The sequence below is a fragment of the Leptonychotes weddellii genome, chromosome 4 (assembly GCF_054177405.1).
Source record: "Leptonychotes weddellii isolate Sample4059 chromosome 4, ASM5417740v2, whole genome shotgun sequence".
Lineage (NCBI taxonomy): Eukaryota > Metazoa > Chordata > Mammalia > Carnivora > Phocidae > Leptonychotes > Leptonychotes weddellii.
Genome location: NC_138372.1, coordinates 94,578,004 through 94,600,871, shown reverse-complemented (window position 1 = coordinate 94,600,871; position 22,868 = coordinate 94,578,004). Strand labels below are relative to the sequence as shown.

The following is a 22,868-nucleotide window of genomic DNA, read 5'->3' as shown; positions in this document are numbered from 1 at the left end:
TTTAAAAATAACTCTTTAATCATATGCACATAAGGGGAATAAAGGGCAGCGCCAGGCTGACTGGGGAAAGGACTAAGGTGTTTTCCCTTTGTCCCAATGTCAGCTTGGCACAGTTCTGAGATCACACACACATGTGGGACTGGGTTGGGAAGTAGAATGAGCGGACTGAAGAGACAAGGGCAGGAGGGGAGAGGCAAGGGCTTGCAGTAGTTTCAGTCGGTGGACTCCAACACAGATTCACTCAGTGCAAGGTCCCAGTAGTGTTCAGCCCCATGCTTTTTGAAGTGCTCTCGAGCCATGTTCTCTGTAGGGCACTGTTTGAACTTCATCTCCCCAAAGCTCCGGTCTTTGGCTGTACCCTGGGAAAGAGACAAAATCTGTAATAAGAACACTGCAATTTTTTTTAAAGATTTTATTTTTTAAAGTAATCTCTACACCCAGTGTGGGGCTCCAACCTACAACCCCAAGATCAAGAGTTGTAGGCTCCACCAACTGAGCCAGCCAGGTGCCCCAAAACACTGCAATTTCTAATTTAAATCAGAACATTCTTTTCTAAAACCTAATAACATTTTCAGGGCGCCTGGGTGGCTCCATCAGTTAAGTATCCGACTCTTGATTTCGGCTCAGGTCATGATCTCAGGGTTGTGAGATCAAGCCCTGAGTCAGGCTCTGGGACTCAGCAGGAAGTCTGCTTGAGATTCTCTCCCTCTCCCCCTCCCCATGTGCATATGCACACACATTCTCTCTCTCTCAAATAAATAAGTAAATAAATATTTATTTTTAAAGATGTTATTTGAGAGAGAGAGGCAGGGCCATTGTGTGTGCACAAGGGGGGTGGAGGGGCAGAGGGAGAGAGAGAGAAGCAGACTCTCTGCTGAGCAGGGAGCCCCACGCGAGGCTCGATCCCAGGACCATGATCATGACCTGAGCCAAAGGCAGACACTTAACCATCTGAACCACCCAGGTGCCCCTTTGATAAATGAATCTTTAAAACCTAGTAAAAGTTGTGTAGCAATGTGCCTAGCTGAGCATGGTTTTATGGTAAAAGCTATTCTAACCTCCACCCTCTTGGGTATTTGTGTGAGTCTTCATGAATTTAGAGGCATAAAGGTTTCAGTATTTTGACTGAATGGAGGATGAGGAATTCTGTGCTCTGATACCTGGATGAAAGAGCAAGTCTGGAAGGACTATGGAGCGTGAGATGGGATGAACTACTTACCCACCAGGCCTCTAAGGACTAGATTTAGGCCTTAAAGGAGAGAGTCCTTCCCCCTCAGTGAGACCCTGTATACAAGCAGGAGGCTTTGGGGCCCACTGACCAAGAACAGTATGAAGGTGAGGAAAAGAGGGGAGTGGGAGCAGTGAGGGGGGTACCCGAAGAGAACTACAATAGAAAAACATACAGTACTGGGTGTAACCACAATCCTGCCAAAGGCACCAGCAGCAATGGCAGTCATAAAGTGCTATCTCAAGAGATTCTCAGGGATCAAATTCCAATAAGAAGCTAGAGTAGAACTTGGCTTGTTTCTGAACCTGAAATACAATTCCTGTGGACTCTCAGAGATAAATGGAAGAGAAATTGGAAGAGATGAAGGGGTTAGGATCTTAAATATGCAGGTGGTGTATAATGGTTATTATGATCTAATTTGTATGCATAAATTGGAGGAGTCTGGGATAAGAAAAAAGGATACATGAAGAACATTAACTGCCTATAAAGAGTGATCTTAAAGAATTAGAGAATTAGAAGGGGACCATTTCAGTAAGTGTTCTTCTGTGTTACTAGAATTTATTTTAATAAGCATTTACCACTTTTGAAATAATTTTGTAATAAAGAACGTTACTAAACATAAGTACATTTAAAAAATAAAGATATATGTATTCAACATAAAAGAATAAAATGAAAACATTCAATCAATACAAAGGTAGAAAATATTTACAATGTAAAAATGTATTTTGGAGTGGGAATAAAAGGATTACTGCAACACATCAGGATAAGGATATAATTATTTAAGAAAGAAACTCTTAATGCTTCCTGGAAAAATAGGATGGTATTTTATGCTTCACAAACAATGAACAATCCTTAATTCACACCTTGGCCTGAATAAGCATATTCATTAATTCATTCTTCAGAACGAATACTGGTTCGCTAAGATTTCAGGGATGAGGGAACTGTATAACCACAAACAAGCTCCATTTTACAGAGCACTATTACACAGTAATCTAATTCTGCTCAGAAAAGAATAGAAAGGGAAAATAATACCCACATTTTGTAGATAAACCAACAGTAATTGATGTTAAGTGTCTTGACCAGTTGAACAGCTAATGAGTGGTACTGCCCAGACTCCCAACTTTATATTCTAAAGTCTAGTACTTCTTTCATTATATCCAGACCAAAAAAATCCCACAATGGTTCATTTCCCTTTTTCCAAATCTCATATCCATGACTGTGAAATAAACGACTTGGTCGAGAATTTGTATTCTTGCCACCAGTTTTCCATACTCTCCCCCAGGTGGCATATACTATATACTCATCAATTTAACTAAAATATAATCAGGAAGAATCTGCGGGCAAATGTTTACCAATGAATTCCAAAAAGAAAAATGAATTACTTAAGGAATCAGCCATTGCTTAGTTTTACCATTCCACTGCTCCATTAGAATGGTATAAACAACCAGGAATTAGCTAAAGTTCTGCTTCAATGTTTAACAGAAGATTACCTACCTCCCAGACTAGTACACATTTATTGGTTTTCTTCACAGCTTCCTCATCAGATTCCTCATCATCTGGAAAAGACAATATAGCTAAATCTTGCTCTAGTCTTAGACTAGAGACCAAGATTTAGGTTCTAAACAAAGAGTTTTCAAAAGTCTATCTCAATTCTTTTAAATATTGTCCCCCTTTTGCCGTGTATCAGGGTCAAATGTCTTCTCTTATTTTTATTTCCCCCAAATTAGACTGAAAGCTCCGAACAGGTAGAGATTATTAATTAATTCAGCATTTACTGAGCACCTACATATATCAAGAACTGCCCCAGGTACTGGGAATAAGGAGATAAATAAAAGACAAGCAATTAACAATAAAAACTTGTCCTAAGGGGCGCCTGGGTGGCTCAGTCGGTTAAACGTCTGCCTTCAGCTCAGGTCATGTTCCCAGGGTCCTGGGATCAAGCCCCACATCGGGCTCCCTACTCAGCGGGGAGCCTGCTGCTGTCTCTCCCTCTGCCTGCCGCTCCCCTTGCTTATGCTCTGTTTCTGTCAAATAAATAAATAAAATCTTAAAAAAAAAAAGTATTTATAGCTGAATTTTCACAAACTCAATACACTCCCACAACCAGTGACCAGGCAGACAGGGAAAACTTAAGTCAGGGAAACCTGACCTTAAAGGTCAGGCAGAAGAAAAACTAACATTCACACATATTATCACATAATAAATACTGTATGAATGTCTACCATGTTCATAGTCCACATGGGTCTTTCTAAAATTCCTAAACACTGGGCGCCTGGGTGGCTCAGTTGGTTAAGCGACTGCCTTCAGCTCAGGTCATGATCCTGGAGTCCCGGGATCGAGTGCTGCGTCGGGCTCCCTGCTCAGCGGGGAGTCTGCTTCTCCCTCTGACCCTCCCCCCTCTCATGCTCTCTATCTCATTCTCTCTCTCAAATAAATAAAATCTTAAAATAAAATAAAATTCCTAAACATTATCTAGTGTGAGCAAGCGTCACTGGGAGGGAATAGATGAATGGACAGAGTACCATCCCCACCTCCCACTAAACTCCCTCTAACCCCCATTCACCATCTCCCTTTGTGTTAGATGTCTGTTCATCCCACTTTATCCGATGCAGCATAAGACGCTTAAATTTCTTCTGGGCCTTGGGGCCTGGAAACAGAGAAGGAGAATTTTGCCAGAATTTTGGAAGATGATGAAGTAGAAAGAACCTCTGAGCTCATTCGTTACTCAGACCTTAATGTGGTAGTTGAAACAATCCCAGGAACCGTATCTTAGGTCCTTCTACTCTAATAAACACAGAAACAGAGGCCCAGGATATTAAACCCAGGTATGGCTCTAAAAGTCTTGTCTTTGCCTCCTTTCTCCCCACCATTCTAATCACTTCAAGGCCTAGGGTTGCGTGGGGATGGTCTCCCTCAGTTTTTTCAGACTCACCCCCTTCCACTACTACCACGTTGACATCCTTGTGCAGTACCACCACCCCTGTCAGGTACAGTTGCCCAGCATTGGCCTCAATCTTGAACTTCTTGGCTGGGTTGCTCAAATTTCGAACTCTGGAGAAGGGAAAGTTTAGTTATGGCTTTTGTTTTAGCATCAGTAGCTGCCTGAATGGAATGGCAAATAAATAGATGGATCCAAAATGGTTTTCTCTCTAAAAACAAAGGCCTTTGAAGTAAGCAAATACGCTAATGCTTGAAAGGTAGAATCAATGAGTCTCGAAGTAATTCCACTGCCTTATACTCCAAAGACGAGTATTGTACACCCTACAACAAATAGCAGGTAATGAAAATTTACTCTAAGAAAGGTGAGGTATTTACCATCATCCGAAAATATGTGTAAGCTAATTGTTCTTGAGTATAAAGATCAACAAATTTTGTCTCCTAGATGCTTATAATGTAAAGTAGTCAGAATGCTATGCATGGAAAATTTCCATAAGGGTACACAAAAAACTGTTAGTCACAATTACCTACGGTGTTAAGGAATCAGAGTAAGAAGGGGACTTTTTCAGTAAGGGCCTTCTGTTGTATTAGATTAAAAAAAAAATTTAATAAGCTTTCACTACTTTTATAATAATTTATCACTTTCATAATAAAGAGCTAGTTATTGAAAAGGAGCACATTTTAAAAAATGGAAGGTACACATGCACTCAACATAAAATAAAATGAAAATATTAAATCAACAGGAAGGTTAGAGAATATTTACAATGTATAAAATGTACTTTGGAGTGGAAATAAAAGGATTACTGCAAAAGTGAGGATAAGAATATAGTTTCTGAATAAAGGAACTTTTAATGCTTCCTGGAGAAATAGGTTATTTTATATTTCACAAAGGATGAATGATCCTTAGTTCACAGATTGGTCTCAACAAGTATATTCATTCATTCATTCATTCTTCAGAACTAGTACTGGTTCATTGAAAAGCCTCAGAGATAGAAGAGTAGGTCTTTAAACCTCCCTCATTATAAAAGATTTATTAGCTCCTGATTCATGCTGGGGTCACAGAAGAGAGTAGGGACTGATGTTAGGTGTGCTTTAGACCACAGTGATTCTGCCTCAAGCACTTGGAAAATTTTTGGTATTTCTAAGGCAAAGGCTGGCCCAGATTGGACACCTACCTATATACAGATATGTGTACCCCCTGTGAAATGTCTTCTTTAAGCTTTTTAATTTTCTTGACCTTTCTCTGTTCTGCTGTAAGTTTTCGGGCAGCGTTGGCCTCTTCATGCGCTCTGTCGTGACAGGAAGGACATCCACAAGTGAGAAAGGCATTGAAGATCAGAGGCAAAGCTGAGGGAAAGAGAGAGCAACAGAGGACTCTCCCCTCCCTCCAAATATGGATCCCCCCAGAAGAGTCTGGGAAAGGTACTTGCCCTGGGTTTCCACCCAATCCCATGGCACTTACTTCTGTCTTTTTGCCATCTGAGCTCTGACATGGGCTTCTACCTTCGTGGGGTCTTGAACAGCTTCTGTTCCTAATACTCGCATCAAATTTGAAATTCTCACTGCACGTGGAGAGAGGATAGAAAACAATAATTCTTCAGCTAGGATAACCTGTCACGTCTTCTCAATTCATGCTGTTTACCTATTTCAAATCTCTGCTCAAAGCTCATTTCCTCCAGAAACCTCTATCTTGAAAAGCCCAGCATTTGTGGAAGGACACACAATCTAAATAGTTGGTATACATTTACTTACACTGCTTGAAAATTTATGAAAGATAAGGAACTTAATTTCTTTGGTATTTTTCACTCTGATCACAGCATTTAGTTAAAGGTCCTACATATAACAGTGCTCACTCAAAATATTACTGAACGATAATGGGAACTACAGAGTGAAGGTTTCTTTTAACAGTATTTTCATTTTTCAAATATTAATAATTATGTACAAAACAACTTCATGCACACACTGCAGCTACTATCTTCATGAATTTCAAGACCATTATTTTTCCAGAAAGATCACAATGTTATATATTTTTATACTTAAAAATAAGCCTTAAATGACCTCTACAGTGAATATGTTGACCTGTCTTAATAAGATTGTAGAAATTTAGGAAAGGAAGAAAAGAATCAAGGAATGATTCAGAGAAACGGAAAGCACACAAATATAGGAAGAGGTGAAAGTTCCTCTAGAATTACAGAGATAAACAAACATACCACCCTTTCTTCCCTGCCTCTAAGATATGTACCTTTGGGTTCTGGAGGAGGCATCAGGCCGAGCCTGACTTTCTCTTGTAGTTCCTTCTGTGCTTCCCTCCTTGTTTGCCTTCGAAGTTTCTTCTGTTCCTTCTTGGTAAGATATACCCCCAGAGTAACTGGTGTGTCATTGTCAACTGCCAGGTAGAGAAATGAAAGTACAAAAGCAATAAGCCTATTAGAGGAATGTAGGTGAATATCAATCACATTAAAAGAAACTTTATTTTTATTTTTTTTAAGGTTTTATTTATTTATTTGTGAGAGAGAGAGAGAGAGCACAACCAGGGGGAAGCGACAGGCAGAGGGAAAAGCAGACTCCCCGCTCAGCAAGGAGCCCAATGTGGGACTCGATCCCAGGACCCCGGGATCATGACCTGAGCCGAAGGCAGACGCTTAACCGACTGAGCCACCCAAGTGTCTCACATGGGGCTCCCTGCTCAGTGGGGAGCCTGCTTCTCCCTCTCCCTCTGCCCCTGCCCCCGCTTGTATGCTCTCTCTTTCTCTCTCAAATAAATAAATAAATAAAATCTTAAAAAAAAAAAATAACAATTAAAGTTTCTTTTAATGTGGGGTGTGGATCATGACCCGAGCCAAAGCCAGATGCTTAACCGACTGAGCCACCCAGGAGCCCTGTTATTATTTTTAGGTTGTGATAATGGTAGTATGTTACATTTTTAAAAAAGCATTCTTATTTTTCATGGGAGTGTTCTAACTTGTTTTTTCTTGAAGCAGTTGAACCCTTTAATCAACTGAAAAGTGGCAAATACAGAGAACAAAATGAGAGCTGCTCCAGTTGCAAGGTATGAGGATTTGGGGTAGGTGGGGCTAAGATGATGAAATTTATAATTTTAGAGTTATAGGGATTGGGGAAAATCCTCTAGACTCCCAAAGCAGGTTTACTCAACTTTTTATTTAATTTTACTTATTATTATTTTTAAAGGTTATTTATTTAAGCAATGTCCACATCCAAGGTAGGGCTCAAACTCATGACCCTGAGATCAAGACTCACAAGCGCTTCTGACATGAGCCAGCCAGGCACCCCCTCAACTTCTCATTAGTTTTTGAAGATTATTTTTTTTATAGAAAGAGTGTGCACACACGCAAGTGGGGGGTGGAGAGAGGGAAGGGGAATCTCATGCAGACTCCCCGCTGAGTGTGGAGCCTGATGTGGTGCTCCTCGATCTGACGACCCTGAGATCATGACCTGAGGCGAAGCCAAGAGTCAGATGCTCAACTGAGCCACCGAGGTGCCTCTCAACTTTTTAAAACAAACAAAATCCCTTATGTTCTAACGATCCACACTGATGACATCTAAGTAGACTCTGATTAAGTAATATTCAATGATTATCATACACTGTATGACGTCGAAGTCTCAATCTATTTTTCCAAATTTACTAATTGAGGTATTATCTCCTCTGTTCATCCCAAATCTGATGAAAGTGTTAAAATCTTTTATGATCTGCGTAACTCTTGAAGAAGACGTAACAGTTAATATTATCTCTACATGTGAGAAAGTTCTGTGTTCTAAGTTATTTACCCAAGGGATTCAGCTAGTTAAAAACACAGCCACAACTAAAACCTATCTCTTCTGAGTGAGCCAACAGGCTTTTGCTACAAAAGACAAAGAAGACTGAAGAAGGACAGGTATTTAGTAATGGTGTATAAGATGGAGTTGGGAGTCAAAGATAAGAATGCTTTTTATTTTTTTAATTTTTTTTAAGTAGGTTCCATGCCCAGCGTGGAGCCCAACGTGGGGCTTAACCTCACAACTCTGAGATCAGGACCTGAGCTGAGATCAAGAGTCAGACACTTAACCGACTGAGCCACTCAGGCATCCCAAGAATGATTTTTAAAACCTAACTTGTTATATACATCAGTGAAACCATCTCTGGAGTAGGCCTCAATGCTCTAGAGCTGCACTGTCCAATACTGTAGCCAATAGCCACATACATACACTATCTATCTACCTATCTATCTGATTTTTTTTAAAGATTTTATTTATTTGACAGAGAGTGACACAGCGAGAGAGGGAACACAAGCAGGGGGAGTGGGAGAGGGAGAAGCAGGCTTCCCACCGAGCAGAGAGCCCAATGCAGGGCTCGATCCCAGGATGCTGGGATCAGGACCTGAGCCGAAGGCAGACGCTTAATGACTGAGCCACCCAGGCGCCCCTCTATCTGTCTATTTTTAAAGATTTATTTATTTATAAAGAGAGAGTGCGTGCATGCATACGAGGAGGAGTAACAGAGGGAGAGAGAGAATCTTAAGCAGCAGGCTCCACACCCAGCACAGAGCCTGACACAGGGCTCGATCCCACAACCCTGAGATCATGACCTGAGCTGAAATCAAGAGTCAGATGTTAACCAACTGAGTCACCCAGGTGCCCCACACATACATTATTTAAATTGAAATTAATTAAAATTGAATATAGTTTAAAATTTCGTCTTTCAGTTGTATTAGTGCAACTCAGTTTTCAAATGCTCAATAGTCACAAGTGGATAGTAGGTACTGTATGGTCAGCACAGGTGGGAGAACATGTTCATATCACATGACGTTCCATTGGATAATACTTCTCTAGAGCCTTAACTGAGTAATTTATACTTTACCTGGAGGGTTGAGTTGGGCTGGATGTTCAACAAGATTTGTGATTCCAAAATAATCTTCTCTCTTGGGATTTTCCTCTGTACTAAAATTGGAGGAAGAAGGGAAAACAGGATATGTGGGTAGAGACAATTCCGAGAGAGGGAGTCTCAGAAACACAATGAAAAAATGCACTCTCCATGATGTGTTCTAGCACTTTTTAGTGTTTATCTACAACATGTAAATATATTACACATAATTTTCAAGATGAGAAAACTGGCTTCCCCTAAGGTTGGACATACTCTCTACACCAGTCATTCTCAACCTTTTCCCTACCCTAACATCCCTGATGGTTGTCACATTCTCTCACTAATAACAATAGCTCCCTGGGACAGTGGCTGACAGAGGAAGGGTAAGGGGAAACGCTGTGACAAAGTCTCGTAAAGCTCTTAATCTCAGAATTAAGAGCAGATATAATTAAAGCTCTCCAAATGTTTCTTAAATGTTTTATTTACCATTCTCTCCCCCATCAATTAAGAATCCTTCCTCTATTCTAGGACTGGATTTTTTTTTTTTTTTAAAGATTTTATTTATTTATTTGACAGAGAGAGAGAGACAGTGAGAGCAGGAACACAAGCAGGGGGAGTGGGAGAGGGAGAGGGAGAAGCATGTTGCCTGCCAAGCAGGGAGCCCGATTCAGGGCTTGATCGCAGGACCCTTAATGACTGAGCCACCCAGGCACCCCTCTAAGACTGGATCTTTAAGAAATATAAAAACCTATTGTAAGTAGCAGAAAAATGTAATTAAGAAAACAAATAATTATGTATAGCCAAAGCAAATATAAAATTTACATCCTTTCGGGGCGCCTGGGTGGCTCAGTTGGTTAAGCGACTGCCTTCAGCTCAGGTCATGATCCTGGAGTCCCTGGATCGAGTCCCACATCCGGCTCCCTGTTCGGCAGGGAGTCTGCTTCTCCCTCTGACCCTCCCCCCTCTCATGTACTTGCTCTCTCGCATTCTCTCTCTCTCAAATAAAAATAAATAAAATCTTTAAAAAAAAAAAAAAATTTACATCCTTTCTCTTTTAGATTATTTGTGCCTGTTCCTTCCTACGTTAACCCCAAAAACTAAAAAAAAAAACCTATACAACATATTCTTCACAAATACATGGTCTGTGTATGGTTACCTATTTTCCCAGGATTTAAAAATTTTACTTAATGCATGAGTACTCTCCCAGTAAAACTCTAGCCTTATTAAAAGGTATTAACTAACAAACTCACAGGTCAAAGCCATTGGGGATGATGTAAGAGTCCCACCACTCAATTTCAGGGATATCTCCTTCCTTTAGCTCTTTTTTAGGAGCAATGAGGGCCAGCCTCGTTGAAGTATGGATGCCTGTTTTTCGAGCTGCCTGTGAGATTTCTGCCTGCAGCTTCTCCAGTTGAGCCTGAAGAGAAAATAAACCAAGACATGAAGATAAAGTGGAACCACAGAAAACAGGGACATGATAGAACCCCAAATTTTAAAGCACTCTCTTGTTGGAACTCTTTATGCCTAATGCAAAGAATTCATAATTTCTGAAAGCTCAGAAGAACCTTCAACTTTATTTTATCCTTAGTTGATTTACATACAACTACTCTCATCACCACCCTTCACCCCACTGTGTGCCTACAGCAAATATACAGAAATGGAATTTTATGAAAACACCATTCTTAGAGAATGAAAACAAGAGCAAAACTCACTGAATATATAGTCAATTCTTAACTCTCCACGTGTGGAGTTAATTTATCTGCAGTAAATGTTAATACCAGGCTAGCTTTCCTCAGTTACTCAGTGTTCTGAATTGTTTCCTTCCACTGTTTGTATGTGAGTTTTCAAACTCAGTTTTATTTCCACCTAAGCAGAATGTAATCAAGAAGACAAATCAGCTAAAAATCAAGTATTCCAGGAATAAATGAAGTATTTTAAAAATTAGTCATTGCTTTATTACTTGTGTATCTAATTGCCTAAAACTTAGAGAACTGGGTTGATAGTATTTTAGGACTGTATTAAATTTCCTTTGTCCCCTTCCTAACTTCTTGAAGTTCTAGGTTATATTCTAAACCAGGTACCTTTGTCCGTAATCGCTGGGCAATCTTCTCAAATTTGCCCTTGTCATGGAATTTAAAAGTGCGTCTCTGGCGCTGGGAAGGGGCAATTGAGACTCGGGGGTCAAAAAAGGTATTAGACTCCATGTCTTCTGATGGCTTTTCTTTTAGCTGTTGTTTGAATTGTTCCCTTTTCACAGCACGAATATTGGCCTTCAGAGTAGGCATGCGGTGTGTCAGCTCAATCTCCTTGCCTGTTGCATCTACAGTGCGACCTTGCTCATCGAGAATCAGTGGTGTAGGTTTAGTTTGATCTTTTAACTCCACCTTCCTGAGAAATAGCCCACAAAGAAATAAATTATCACATGGGACAATAAATAAAGCAAACAAAAACAAAATAAAATAAAATAAATCAAACCCAACAAAGATAATAGGTTACACAATTCTAGGGAACATAAGCCCATCAGTGAATAGTAACACCTTGATTCAAAACATCAAACTAAATATTTGAGTATAGAATACAATCAGATGAAACGAATTTATATATATATTACATTGATAAGAATTCGCAATCCTATTTCACTCCTGAATTTCTGAGTCAGACATAATATGCCAAACCAATTGTATGTGTTAAAAATAAAGTCTATCATCTTTACCCAGTGTAGAAAATGCTCAGATCTGGTATCACTCACTGTGATTTAATGGATTTGGCTCTGGGTTAGGAACCAGAAGACCAGGTTCTATTCCTAGCTCCAACAACAAATGAATAATCTTAACCTCAGTTCTACCAATTGTAAAAAGAAGATAAGTTCTGCAACAAGGAAGCTAAAAGAGTTCAACTGGTATTTATTCAGCATACGTAAGAAATATAAAACTAAGAAATGATGTAGGTTCTTTGGAAGAAGAGAATCAGTAATGCTCCAGGTTTTTGTTTGTTCTTTTTAACCTTCATTATTGCTTCTCCAGGTTCAGAAGTAACAAGAGGTTCCATGAAATAGATACTCACGGGGGAGCAATGCCCATGGCATGGAGATTGGCCAGGCCCACCATGTTGGCATTGCCAATGAGCCCTGGCTTCAGTGCCAGCTGGGCTTGGATGCGGGCTTGTAGTTCAGCTGCTTTCCTTGCCTTCTCAATGGCATCATTCATGAAAGTGGCAGCCTGGGAGGGCTGGATAGTGTTGCCAATTGGAAGTCGCTCTGGTTGGGAGGAAGAAGGAGTCTTTGGCTGTGAGCCAGAGAAAAAGAAGTCAGAATCAGAAGAATTAGACAGGCAGACAGGTTACACACAAATACACAAACACACACACACACACTGGTAGATTGTGGGGTGGAACATGCAGTCACCTTCCAGACTCTCAAATGAGTGGACGGCAAGAAATTCTTTGCTAAAGAGTCTTCTTTTCATAATACCTGAGGTGTAGGGGGGCTAATGAAGCTCAGCTGTTTTTTCCTCTCCTCGATTTGCCGTGTAGCTGCCTCCATCATCTGTTTGATCTGTTCTCGATGGGAGAGAAGTTAAAAAACTGTTAACATCTCTCTCTCTTTTTTTACAAGATTTTATTTATTCATTTGGTGGAGGGAGACAGAGAGAGCACAAGCAAGGGGAGCGGCAGAGGGAGGAGAAGCAGGCCCCCTGCTCAGGCCCCCCGATGTGGGGCTCGATCCCAGGACCCCAGGATCATGACCTGAGCCAAAGGCAGACTCTTTTTTTTTTTTAAGATTTTATTTATTCATTTGAGACATAGAGATACAGAGAGAGAGAGAGCATGAGCAGGGGGAGAGGCAGAGGGAGAGGGAGAAGCAGACTCCCCGCTGAGCAGGGAGCCCGACGTGGGGCTCGATCCCAGGACCCTGGTATCATGACCTGAGCCGAAGGCAGACGCTTAACCATCTGAGCCACCCAGGCGCCCCCCCAAAGGCAGACTGTTAACCAACTGAGCCACCCAGGCACCTCAACATCTTTTTTATTTCTCCTATATAGGTTCCTAAATGCAAAAGGCTTTCAGGTCTAGAGAACTAAAATTTTTTGAATGAACCCATCATATTCTGGCCTGTACGACTGGCTAGAAAATTTAGTAAAGATAAGCTATATAGTTAAGCACTGAAACTTTTCAACCCATCATCCTATTGAAGGATTAGCATGTTAGGTAGTAACATAACTTGATGGTTAAGACTCAGGTTAAGTGTCCGACTTGTGTTTTTGGCTCAGGTCATGATCTCTGTGGGATGGAGCCCTGCGAAAGGCTCCATGCTCAGCATGGAGTCTGCTTGGGATTCTCCCTCTCCCACTACTTCTCCCCTACCTCTCTCAAAATAAATACGTAAATCTTTAAAAAAAAAAATCAGGTTAAGAGAAACCCAAGCTTGACTTTTAACTCTGACACTTAATGCTTGTACGACCTTGGACATGGCATTTAATCTCTAAAACTCCAAGTGTCTAAAAAGGGTAAAAACAGTACCTACACTACAAGACTATTATGAGCATTTCAACAAAACTCCTAACAGAATCCACACAAATTATCATACTTTTTTTTAAAGTGTATTTATTTTTTGGAATTTCTATACCCAACATGGGATTTGAACTCAGGACCCTGCGACCAAGAGCGCATGCTCTCCCAACTGAGCCAGCCAGGTGCCCCAAATTATCATACTTTTTATGAATGCCTGCTTTGGGTAACTGGAGACAACAAAGCAAAGACCTGCTTCCTAGCCTCTGTAAAACCGTTCTTTTGTCCTAAAGAATATGAAAATGATAAGCTTTGAGAATACAGTCAAATAACCCTTCTTTAATTTTCCAAAAGAGACCTTGCTCCCAAGGTGCCTCAAGGTATTTTTTAAAATTTATTTTTAGGGGCGCCTGGGTGGCTCAGTCGTTAAGTGTCTGCCTTCGGCTCAGGTCATGATCCCAGGGTCCTGGGATCGAGCCCCACGTCGGGCTCCCTGCTCGGCGGGAAGCCTGCTTCTCCCTCTCCCTCTTCCCCTGCTTGTGTTCCCTCTCTTGCTGTGTCTCTCTCTGTCCTATAAGTAAATAAATAAAATCTTTAAAAAAATAAATAAATAAAATTTATTTTTAATTTCTTTTGAAGTTTTATTTATTTAAGTAATCTCTACACCCAACATGGAGCTCAAACTCACGACCCCAAGATCAAGAGTTGCAGGCTTTTCTCACTGAGCCCGCCAGGAGCCCCTTCAGAATTTACTTTTTAAACATTTTTTTTGAGTAGATGATATATTTACATAGTTCAAAATGCAAAAAAAGTACAAAAGGGTATATTATGATTTCTTCCACCCCTCTTCTCTATAAAGCACCAGTATCAGTTTTTTTCCTTGCAGAAATATCATATATAGGTACAAATAAGCAAATTCAGGGGCACCTGGGTGGCTCAATCAGTTAAGTGTTCAACTCTTGATTTCAGCTCAGGCCATGATCTCAGGGTCACGAGATTGAGCCCCAGGATAGGCTATGTGCTGGGCGTGGAGCCTGCTTAAGATTCTCTCTCTCTTGCTCCCTCTACCCTTCCCTACCTTAAAAAAAAAAAAAAAAGAAAAGAAAGAAATTCATCTACCCATCCATACACATATATGTATATATTCTATTTCCCTTCCAAGAAATTTTAAATGGTATAAGAAATATTTACTGTTTATAATGGTATCAAAAAAAAATTTTTTTAAGGACTTTATTTGGGAGAAAGAGTGAGCGAGAGAGAGAGCATGAGTTGGGGGAGGAAAAGAGGGAGAGGGAGAAGCAGACACCCTGCTGAACAGAGAGCCTGACACGGAGCTCGATCCCAGTACCCCGGGATCATGTTCTGAGCTGAAAGCATAAGCTTAACTGACTGAGACATCCAGGCGCCCCCAGATAATTCCTATTAAAAAAAACAACAACACAAGTCGGGGCACCTGGGTGGCTCAGATGGTCAAGCATCTGACTCTTGGTTTTGGCTCTTGGATCGAGCCCTGTGCTGGGCTCTGTGCTCAGCACAGAGTCTGCTTGGGATTCTCTCCCTCTGCCCTTCTCTGCTTGCGTGTGCGCTCTCTCTCTAAATAAATAACATCTAAAGAAAAAACAAAAACAAAAGCCCCACAACACCCCAACAAAGTCAACCTGAAATTATTTTTAGTGGATTATATCATCTCATCTCTGCATTGTATTTGGAAATTTTCCTCTGCCATCAAGCCAAATTCTGATTATTTCAATAATTTTCTCAATGATCCAATGAGGTACACAATTGGGCAAATGATGTATGTAATATACCTTGTTCACCACATAACAGGTGCTCATTTCAATAGTTTTCCCCGATGCTAACCACTAATTCAAATTAAGGTCACAACAAATCTGGACCCATGCATCTCTTGCTTCTTCAACTCATAAAGTCACTGCTTTCAGTTCCTAATTACTCACCTGGAGCTTAGTTAGCATACCAGGACTCTCTGAGGGAGGCCCAGGGATCACTTCAGGCTCCTCTTCCACCTCCTCAAAACGGGGTATCCGTCGCTTCTTTACTCCTGATGATTCCTTGGAGATCTCAGAGTCATCACCAAACACTTCCTAAGGAAACCCAAGATGAAAGAAGAGTTGTCTCCCTGCCCATGGGAGAAGGGAAGAATCATCCTAGTCCCTATCAGCATTTTGTGGCTTTTCCCAGAGTCCTCTAGACCCTCCACCAAATGGACCATCTCACCCAACTTCATCATTCTCCTACTCCAGTCAAGCAAATTTCATCTCCACGTCCTTACAAAGGTTCCCATCTAAAGGTCTTTATAAATGCTACTTCCTACATTTGTAATGATTTCCCTCAACTTTTCCACACCCCTATTCCAAATCCTGCCTGAAACTCACCTCCTCCAGGATGTTTTCCTCATAAATAATCTCATCCCACTCCGATCAAACTGTTGTTTCACATCCTCTTAGCACTTAAGACCTGGGTTCATACTACATAAAATTACATTGCTGATATTCTGCTTGCCAAGTGTTAAGTCTTTCAATGTTAGTACTTTCTCCCAATTAGAGTCTAAGCTCTTCCAGGACAGGGGTTTTCTCTTTCTTCTTCAGTATTCCCCAATAACACTTGTTCTCATCAAACAATGGGAACTCAAATATGTTGACTAATTTGCAAGGTGAATTTAACAGGACCAAGAGTGGCCAACTGGAAGGGACAATGGGAAAAAGCAAATGTACACACCGGTGGTAGGCTTTGGGTGACATCCCCTCTTCACTAGGAGGGCTCGTGTTTTGCAAGGACATATCCTCGGCCAGGGGCGAGCGCTTCCTGGAACTCCTACAGTTCAAGAAAAAGGACTCTCCCATAATATATTGTGTGGGGTGGGGACTTGAATGGACCAAAATGGGACCCATATCCCAAGGCTATCTAGATACCTCCTTCAAGAAACCGTTTTTATTAATCCCACCCAATGTAGTCACTTCATTCACAGCATGCCTCAGCACTTACACAGCCATGTGTCCTATTATAGCACTAACTTCACTCCACAGATCTGTGTATATTGTGGATCAAGCATTCCCCCTCAAACATAACAAATTCAACATCAGTCTGACTCTACAGTCAACTCTAAAATTTATATGAAACTGTTACTTAGATTTTATAATTTGTGACTGTATTTTGTTGTTCCCCTCCCTTAAATTGCAAATTCCTTTAAGGCAAGGACTATTTCTCATTCCTCTGAACACCTTACAATGCCTTAAACACAAAAGGCACACAATTCTCTATTTCTCTTGGTACCATAGCCTGGCCTGGGACCAAGCAGACGTTGCTTATTCACTCTTTGTGCCTCAGGAAAAGCAATAGGATAGCCAAGATATCAAATGCACTTTGGAAGATTTGATGGGAGTCACAGAAAAGACTTTTTCAATGGAAGAGACAGAAAAGAGATAGAGAAATCAGCCACTTGAAGCTGCTAATATTAAAAGAAGGCATGACAAATCAGCAATTACCGAATAAAAAGTGAAGGAGGTAAGACAGTAATGATGGTCCTTTTAAGTACTCCACTCATGGGGCCTGATGACCAGCAATTTGCTATATAGCAAACAGTAGGCTCTCAGGACATAGAGTAAATAATAATTTCTGTTAGGTATCCCATCTACAGGTCCATTCCAGAGAAACCTCTAAAAGGAGCAACAATGAGGTCTACAGCAGTGGAGTCACATTCTGAATCAATCTATTAGTTATCAAGTAATCCAAAGAATAAAATCTTAGAGCAATCAATTCATAGGTAGTAGCAAGGGGGAGGGTGGAGGAGACATAGGGAAACATAAGAACCAAAAACTCCTAACTGTACATGAAAAAGGACAAAGCTACCAACTGTTTCCTTGGAGTATTTCAACCCATGAACTTAGGTAGTTCATCACCACAAGATGGTGATAATACAAGTTCACCTCCTCTCCTTTAATGTCTAAGTACCTCTCTTGAATATTATGTATTCTAACAGTGGATATCAAAGTGTGAGCCACGTAAGCTCAGCAACTTTGTTACCATTCAAAACACTCCTAAGCTCATCAGATACTTAACTGTAACCTACCTTCAGCTCTCTTTTTCTGCTCCTGTCACTGCTAGACTTGGAATGTCTAGAGCTTCGGCCTTCCTCCACAGCCTCAAACAGTTTGTCCACAAATCGGAGAGTAGAATCATCAAGAAAAGGTTTCAGATGGTCTGACAGGAGAAAAAGGGGTGGTAGCGTTGAAAAATAAGAGTACTTAGTCCAATACTAGGCATATAACAGACACCAACACTGAAATTTTATCCCCAGGAGGGAGGGAAATGTTGTCCTAAGTTCTTTGTAGGATTTCCATAAATCCTTTTACATTGAATGACCTTACCTTTTGAGGTAAAAGCACAGTTAGAATTTTTTGCAGTAGGAAGTAGCATAGCCAGAGCAACCTATTTAGGTTGAGTATCAAAGTTTATGATGAACAGGGCGCCTGGGTGGCTCAGTCGGTTAAGCGTCTGCCTTGGGCTCAGGTCATGATCCCAGGCGCCTGGGATCGCGTCCCGGGTCAGGAGGCCCCCTGCTCAGGTGGAAGCCTGCTTTTCCCTCTCCCTCTACCCCTCCCCCCTGCTCATACACTCTCAAGTAAAATCTTTTTTTTTTAAAAGATTTTATTTATTTATTTGACAGAGTGAGAGAGCACAAGCAGGGGGAACAGTAGAGGGAGAGTGAGAAGCAGGCTCCCCGCCAAGCAGGGAGCCCGAAGGCAGACGCTTAACCATCTGAGCCACCCGGGAGCCCCGTAAGTAAGTAAAATCTTAAAAAAAAAAAAAAAAAAAGTTATCCTAACTCTTCCCAAACAGCAAGCTATAGGAGACTACCATAAACAAATTCTACCTTCCTCAACTTTTTTCATGTTTTTTTTTTCAGAGAATTTGATATATTTAGATGTCAATCTGAATCTGAATATACCTATCTACTTTAGCATATTTCTTAAGTAAATATAACTTAGCTAATTCAATACATTGGTTAAAGGAAGTCAGTCGGAGATTCAAAATAGGTCATAAATGGGGTGCCTGGCTGGCTCAGTTGGTAGAGCAGGCATCTTTATCTCAGGGTCATGAGTTCAAGCCCCACGTTGGGTGTAGAGGTTACATTTAAAAAAAAAAAAAGTATGTCACGAGTAGTATAAAAAATAAGAAAAAAAGCAAAATTAGTCACTTAGGCTATTTCTATTATAATGCAGGAGAAAATAAAATGTGGCCTGATCTTTTTCAGATACTCCTAACAGAGAATTTGGGGAAATTCAAAGCAGTGTTTAGGATCATGCTATATGTTAAGTCCAAAGATTCATAAAAGGACATACCAGCTGCCTTCTTCTTGTCCATGCCCTTCCCCACACAGTTCAGTGCTGCTGTGACCACTGTGGGCTCTGAAAAGCCCAGCACCCTCTTCACTGTCTTCTCTATCCATGGTTTCAGCTCATCCAGCTCCCTCTTAGACAGTGCCATTCTTCAGGAAAAGGAGGGTAGCTCAAATGGGTTTCAGTACTGCACCTAAAAAGAAACCAGGAAAAAGCTCTGTTAGAGGGTAGGAAAAGACCATTCCAGGCAATGTTTAGTATATCAGGAATGCCATCTCCACCCCTATTCTCAATCAAGCAAGTGCCTGCACTTCATTTCAAGCCAAATACTTTCCCTAAAACCCATACTTCAAAGCAGATAGAACCACATTCTGTTTGTAATCCTAACTCAGTAAGTATCAGTGGATCAGTGAAATCTGTGGAATAAACAAGGAAACCCTGGGAATAATGTAGTCTGAGAAATGAGTTCTAGCTTCTTTTTTGATCCTGTCATAACAAGGACTGGCAAACATACAACCTGAAAACAAGACTGAAAAGCCCACCCAGAGACCAGCTTTTCTATTCCTCCTGCTTCCAGGCAGGCATTCCTTAACACAGCCTTGACCTGTAGGTTTCCCTTCTTTTAAGGGATGAATTAAAAAAAAAAAAAGGTGGCCTTATCCAGGTCAGTCATCCTATATTAAAGCTCATAATCCAGGGTGCCTGGGTGGCTCAGTCAGTCAAGCATCTGGCTCTTGATTTTGGCTCAGGTCATGATCTTGGGATTATGGGAATGAGCTCCACACCCGGTTCCACGCTGGGTATGGAGCCTGCGAGATTCTTTCTCCCTTTCCCACTGGCCTTCCCCCGGCTAAGAAAAAAAAAAAAAGCTCTTAATCCTGGGGTGCCTGGCTGGCTCAGTTGGTAGAGCATGCAACTCTCAATCTCAGGGTTGTGAGTTCAAGCCCCACATTGAGTGTGGAGCCTACTTTAAATAAATAAATAAATAAGCAAGCAAGCAAGCAAACAAGCTAGCTCCTAATCCTTAAGAATGTTGTCACATTTCTCTATAGTCATATTCATCCCTGTGGAAATTCTGGACCCAGATCATTTTCTCTCATGTTCTACAGGATCTGTCAATAGACTTCATAAGATTAATCCCTTAGCTCAGAAAAGAATACCCTCATTTTGGATGTACTTTCCCTCTCTCCCTTCACTATCATAAAGGACCTTCTACAACAAATCTTTGTTATTTAATGCAAGTTAGTGTAATTCTTCAACATTATTCATGTTTACATTCTGCTCTCCTACTTAAATAGCAAAGCTCATGAGCATAGAGAAAATTTTACTTCTCTGATTTTCTCTGTAAGTGCCTAAAGTCAATAAACAGCACTGACCTCAATTTCCAAGCAAACTTCCTCCCAGCAGTGCTACAAATCAGGGTCTCTGAGAGTCAATCTTTCAAGATGTTTTAAGACATCTTTTCTCCTAAAAGACAGTCTGATTAATTTCTACTTTCTTGGCAGGTTTATCTTCTATAAGACCTGTTGCTAAACAGTATATTTAATTTTGGTATAACCATAGGAAGCTAGTAGATTAAAGTCATGAAAACAGGAGTGAAAGATTTTGTGACTCAGGGACATGTTATATGAATAATTCTGTGGCAGCTCTATTCACCTCTCATGAGACAGCAGTATAGCCTATAAATCTCTACATATTAAATGTGCATTACTCAAAAAAAGCATACTCAGACCAAAGAGAGTGAAGAAACAGTTCACGCTGAACATCTGGAACACTGAACTCTATGTGCCAGCTTTGGGGCAAGTAATTCCTCTGTGCCTCAGTTTACTCATTTTACAAAATGAGGCCAATTCCCAAATCTAAATCATCTTTAATCATTCAATAAATACTTACTGCATAATTACTAGGTCTCAAGTAGTGTACTGTGTGCTGAGGATACATACAACAATGAACATAACAGACAATCCTCACCTTAATGGATCTTATATTCCACTAGAATTGAATCATGGGCTAGAAAGTGTAAACAATTTGAAAATCCAAAGCAACAAATGAGGTACGACTCTATCAGATGAAATGTGTGCCCAAGTACCATGCTAACAAATGTATTCAACTTCTACCTAATCCTCTAGGAAACTAAACAGCCGGTGGGCAAAAATAAAAGTTTCAAACAGTAACCAGCTTTGTCACTAATCAAATGTTCAACAGTAACTGCCTGGGGCGCGGCGGGGTGGGGGTGGAAGAAGAGGAAGGCAGAAGGATGTCTGAATGAGCAGGTAGCAGAATCCAATCTTGTGAAGAATTTCCTTACTCCGTGCTCTTCTTCGCTATAACCTGAGTTTCCCTCCTGCAACCTCCATACTTGTTTGCTCTCTCCCTATCTCCGACCGGCTCCCTACCCCACCTTGTTCTCCCCAAACTCATCTTAGAGCTGGTCTCCCCACCTCGTCCCCTTCCCGCCCCCGCCCTTTTCCTCCCCACAATCTCACTCCAACCCATTCTCCCTCAGAACCTTGTACTTCTTTCGGCTTCCTTCCCACTGAACGTTCCCGCCTCGGTCCTCCCCTTGGGGTGCGCCCTGGCCCTCGCCGCTCAGACAGAAAGATACCCTCCCAGGGCCCGGGGCCACTACTCACCTCACAAACTTCAGCCCCTGAGACGGAGCCCGAACGTTACACCGGAACCGGAAACCCTCCGACCGCCCTACGGCCTGCCGTCGCTACCGCCACAGCCGCCGCCACGCCGCGGTCCCCCGACATGTGACGGGGAAGGGCCGGGCCACCGATTCGCGCAGCCGTAGTAACCACTTTCCCCTCGGCGGAGCGCATGCGTGCGGGAGCTGTAAAGTTTGCGCATAAAGTTCCTACCTCTTTAGGTTTCTCCAGCGAAATCTGGTAACTAGATTACTGCGAAGTTAATGTTGCCTGAAGCAGAAATTGGGCTGCTCGCAGTACTCCTAGTATGAATAAATGCGCTAAAAGCCGAGCTTCTGCGTTCGGGTTAAACGGGGCCTTTCTGGTAGAAACTAAACCATCTGAGAGTCGTTGTCACTAGCATTAGCCACCCCTCTTTAATCTTTCTCCCTTACTTAAGCGTGGTGTCAGAGACCACCAAGAAAAATGACGAACATAGGAGGACTCTGAAGATAGCAGCCCCCCATCTGTGCCTTTTATTGTTTCATTCATTCACTGACGTAATACTTGTTGACTGCCTACTACTATGTGCCGGGCATCCTCTGAGAATCGATATTGCTTAATGATTAAGACCATGGGCTTTAAAGTCAGACTGCCTAGATTTGTATTCTAGCTCTCTCTCATTAGCTGTGACATTAGGCAAGTTACTTAAGCCCTGTTTACTCACCTGTAAAAAATCCACTTCATTGGGCTGCTCTGAGGACCACAAGAATGACTGAGGGCAATGCATTTAAAACAGTGCCTCCTGGGCGCCTGGGTGGCTCAGTCGGTTAAGCGTCTGCCTTCGGCTCAGGTCATGATCCTGGAGTCCCAGGATCGAGTCCCGCATCGGGCTCCCTGCTCGACAGGGAGTCTGCTTCTCCCTCTGACCCTCCTCCCTCTCATGCTCTCTGTCTCTCATTCTCTCTCTCTCAAATAAATAAATAAAATCTTTAAAAATAAAAAAATAAAACAGTGCCTCCTCAGAGTTCAATAAAGCTACGTTATATATAATAGACAATTGCCTACATAAATGTGTAACAGACATTTCAAATTTACATGATGAAAACTAAGCTCCTGATTCCACCCCCCACTCCCCCCACCAAAAGAATAGCTCCTAGTCTTCATCCTCAATTAATGGCAACCGTATTCTTAAGAGTTATGCAAGCCAATAATCTTGGAACCCTCCTGGACTCCTCTGTTCCATTGGCCCTACTTTCAAATATATACAGACCCATTTGCTTCTTACCACCTCCACTACTCATTTTAATGCTTGGATTATTTTAGTAGCCTCCTGCTTTCTCTCTTGCTTC

General features: G+C 41.4%; 1 protein-coding gene across 4 annotated transcripts; it reads right to left on the bottom strand.

Annotated features, from left to right (window-relative positions):
• Positions 1-22,868, bottom strand: PRPF3 (pre-mRNA processing factor 3). 4 transcript variants are annotated; one of them, XM_006728322.3, is made up of 18 exons: positions 22,535-22,868; positions 21,520-22,318; positions 20,263-20,353; positions 18,890-19,079; positions 17,617-17,747; positions 15,485-15,631; positions 12,493-12,576; positions 12,087-12,307; positions 11,105-11,411; positions 10,274-10,440; positions 9,021-9,100; positions 6,408-6,551; positions 5,628-5,727; positions 5,341-5,454; positions 4,161-4,279; positions 3,792-3,875; positions 2,723-2,784; positions 1-359 (listed from the first exon to the last, which is right to left on the bottom strand). In XM_006728322.3, the coding sequence occupies exons 4-18, from the start codon at positions 19,032-19,034 to the stop codon at positions 213-215; spliced, it is 2,052 nt and encodes a 683-aa protein (XP_006728385.1). In that variant the 5' UTR covers positions 19,035-19,079; positions 20,263-20,353; positions 21,520-22,318; positions 22,535-22,868; the 3' UTR covers positions 1-212. The 4 variants fall into 4 exon arrangements, with proteins under 4 accessions (XP_006728385.1, XP_006728384.1, XP_081671997.1 ...); XM_006728321.3 differs by lacking the exon at positions 20,263-20,353; XM_081815871.1 differs by lacking the exons at positions 20,263-20,353; positions 21,520-22,318; positions 22,535-22,868 and adding an exon at positions 21,396-21,491.

What these genes read in the sequence shown, in the direction of transcription:
- PRPF3 (XM_006728322.3), bottom strand. Translation starts at nt 19,034, where the DNA reads ATGGCACTGTCTAAGAGGGAGCTGGATGAGCTGAAACCATGGATAGAG. An exon ending in GGACAAGAAGAAGGCAGCTG is followed by an intron (nt 17,748 to 18,889) that starts GTATGTCCTTTT and finishes TTCTCCTGTCAG; the next exon opens with ACCATCTGAAACCTTTTCTT. An exon ending in GCCTCCTCCAGAACCCAAAG is followed by an intron (nt 5,728 to 6,407) that starts GTACATATCTTA and finishes CTCCACGTGCAG; the next exon opens with TGAGAATTTCAAATTTGATG.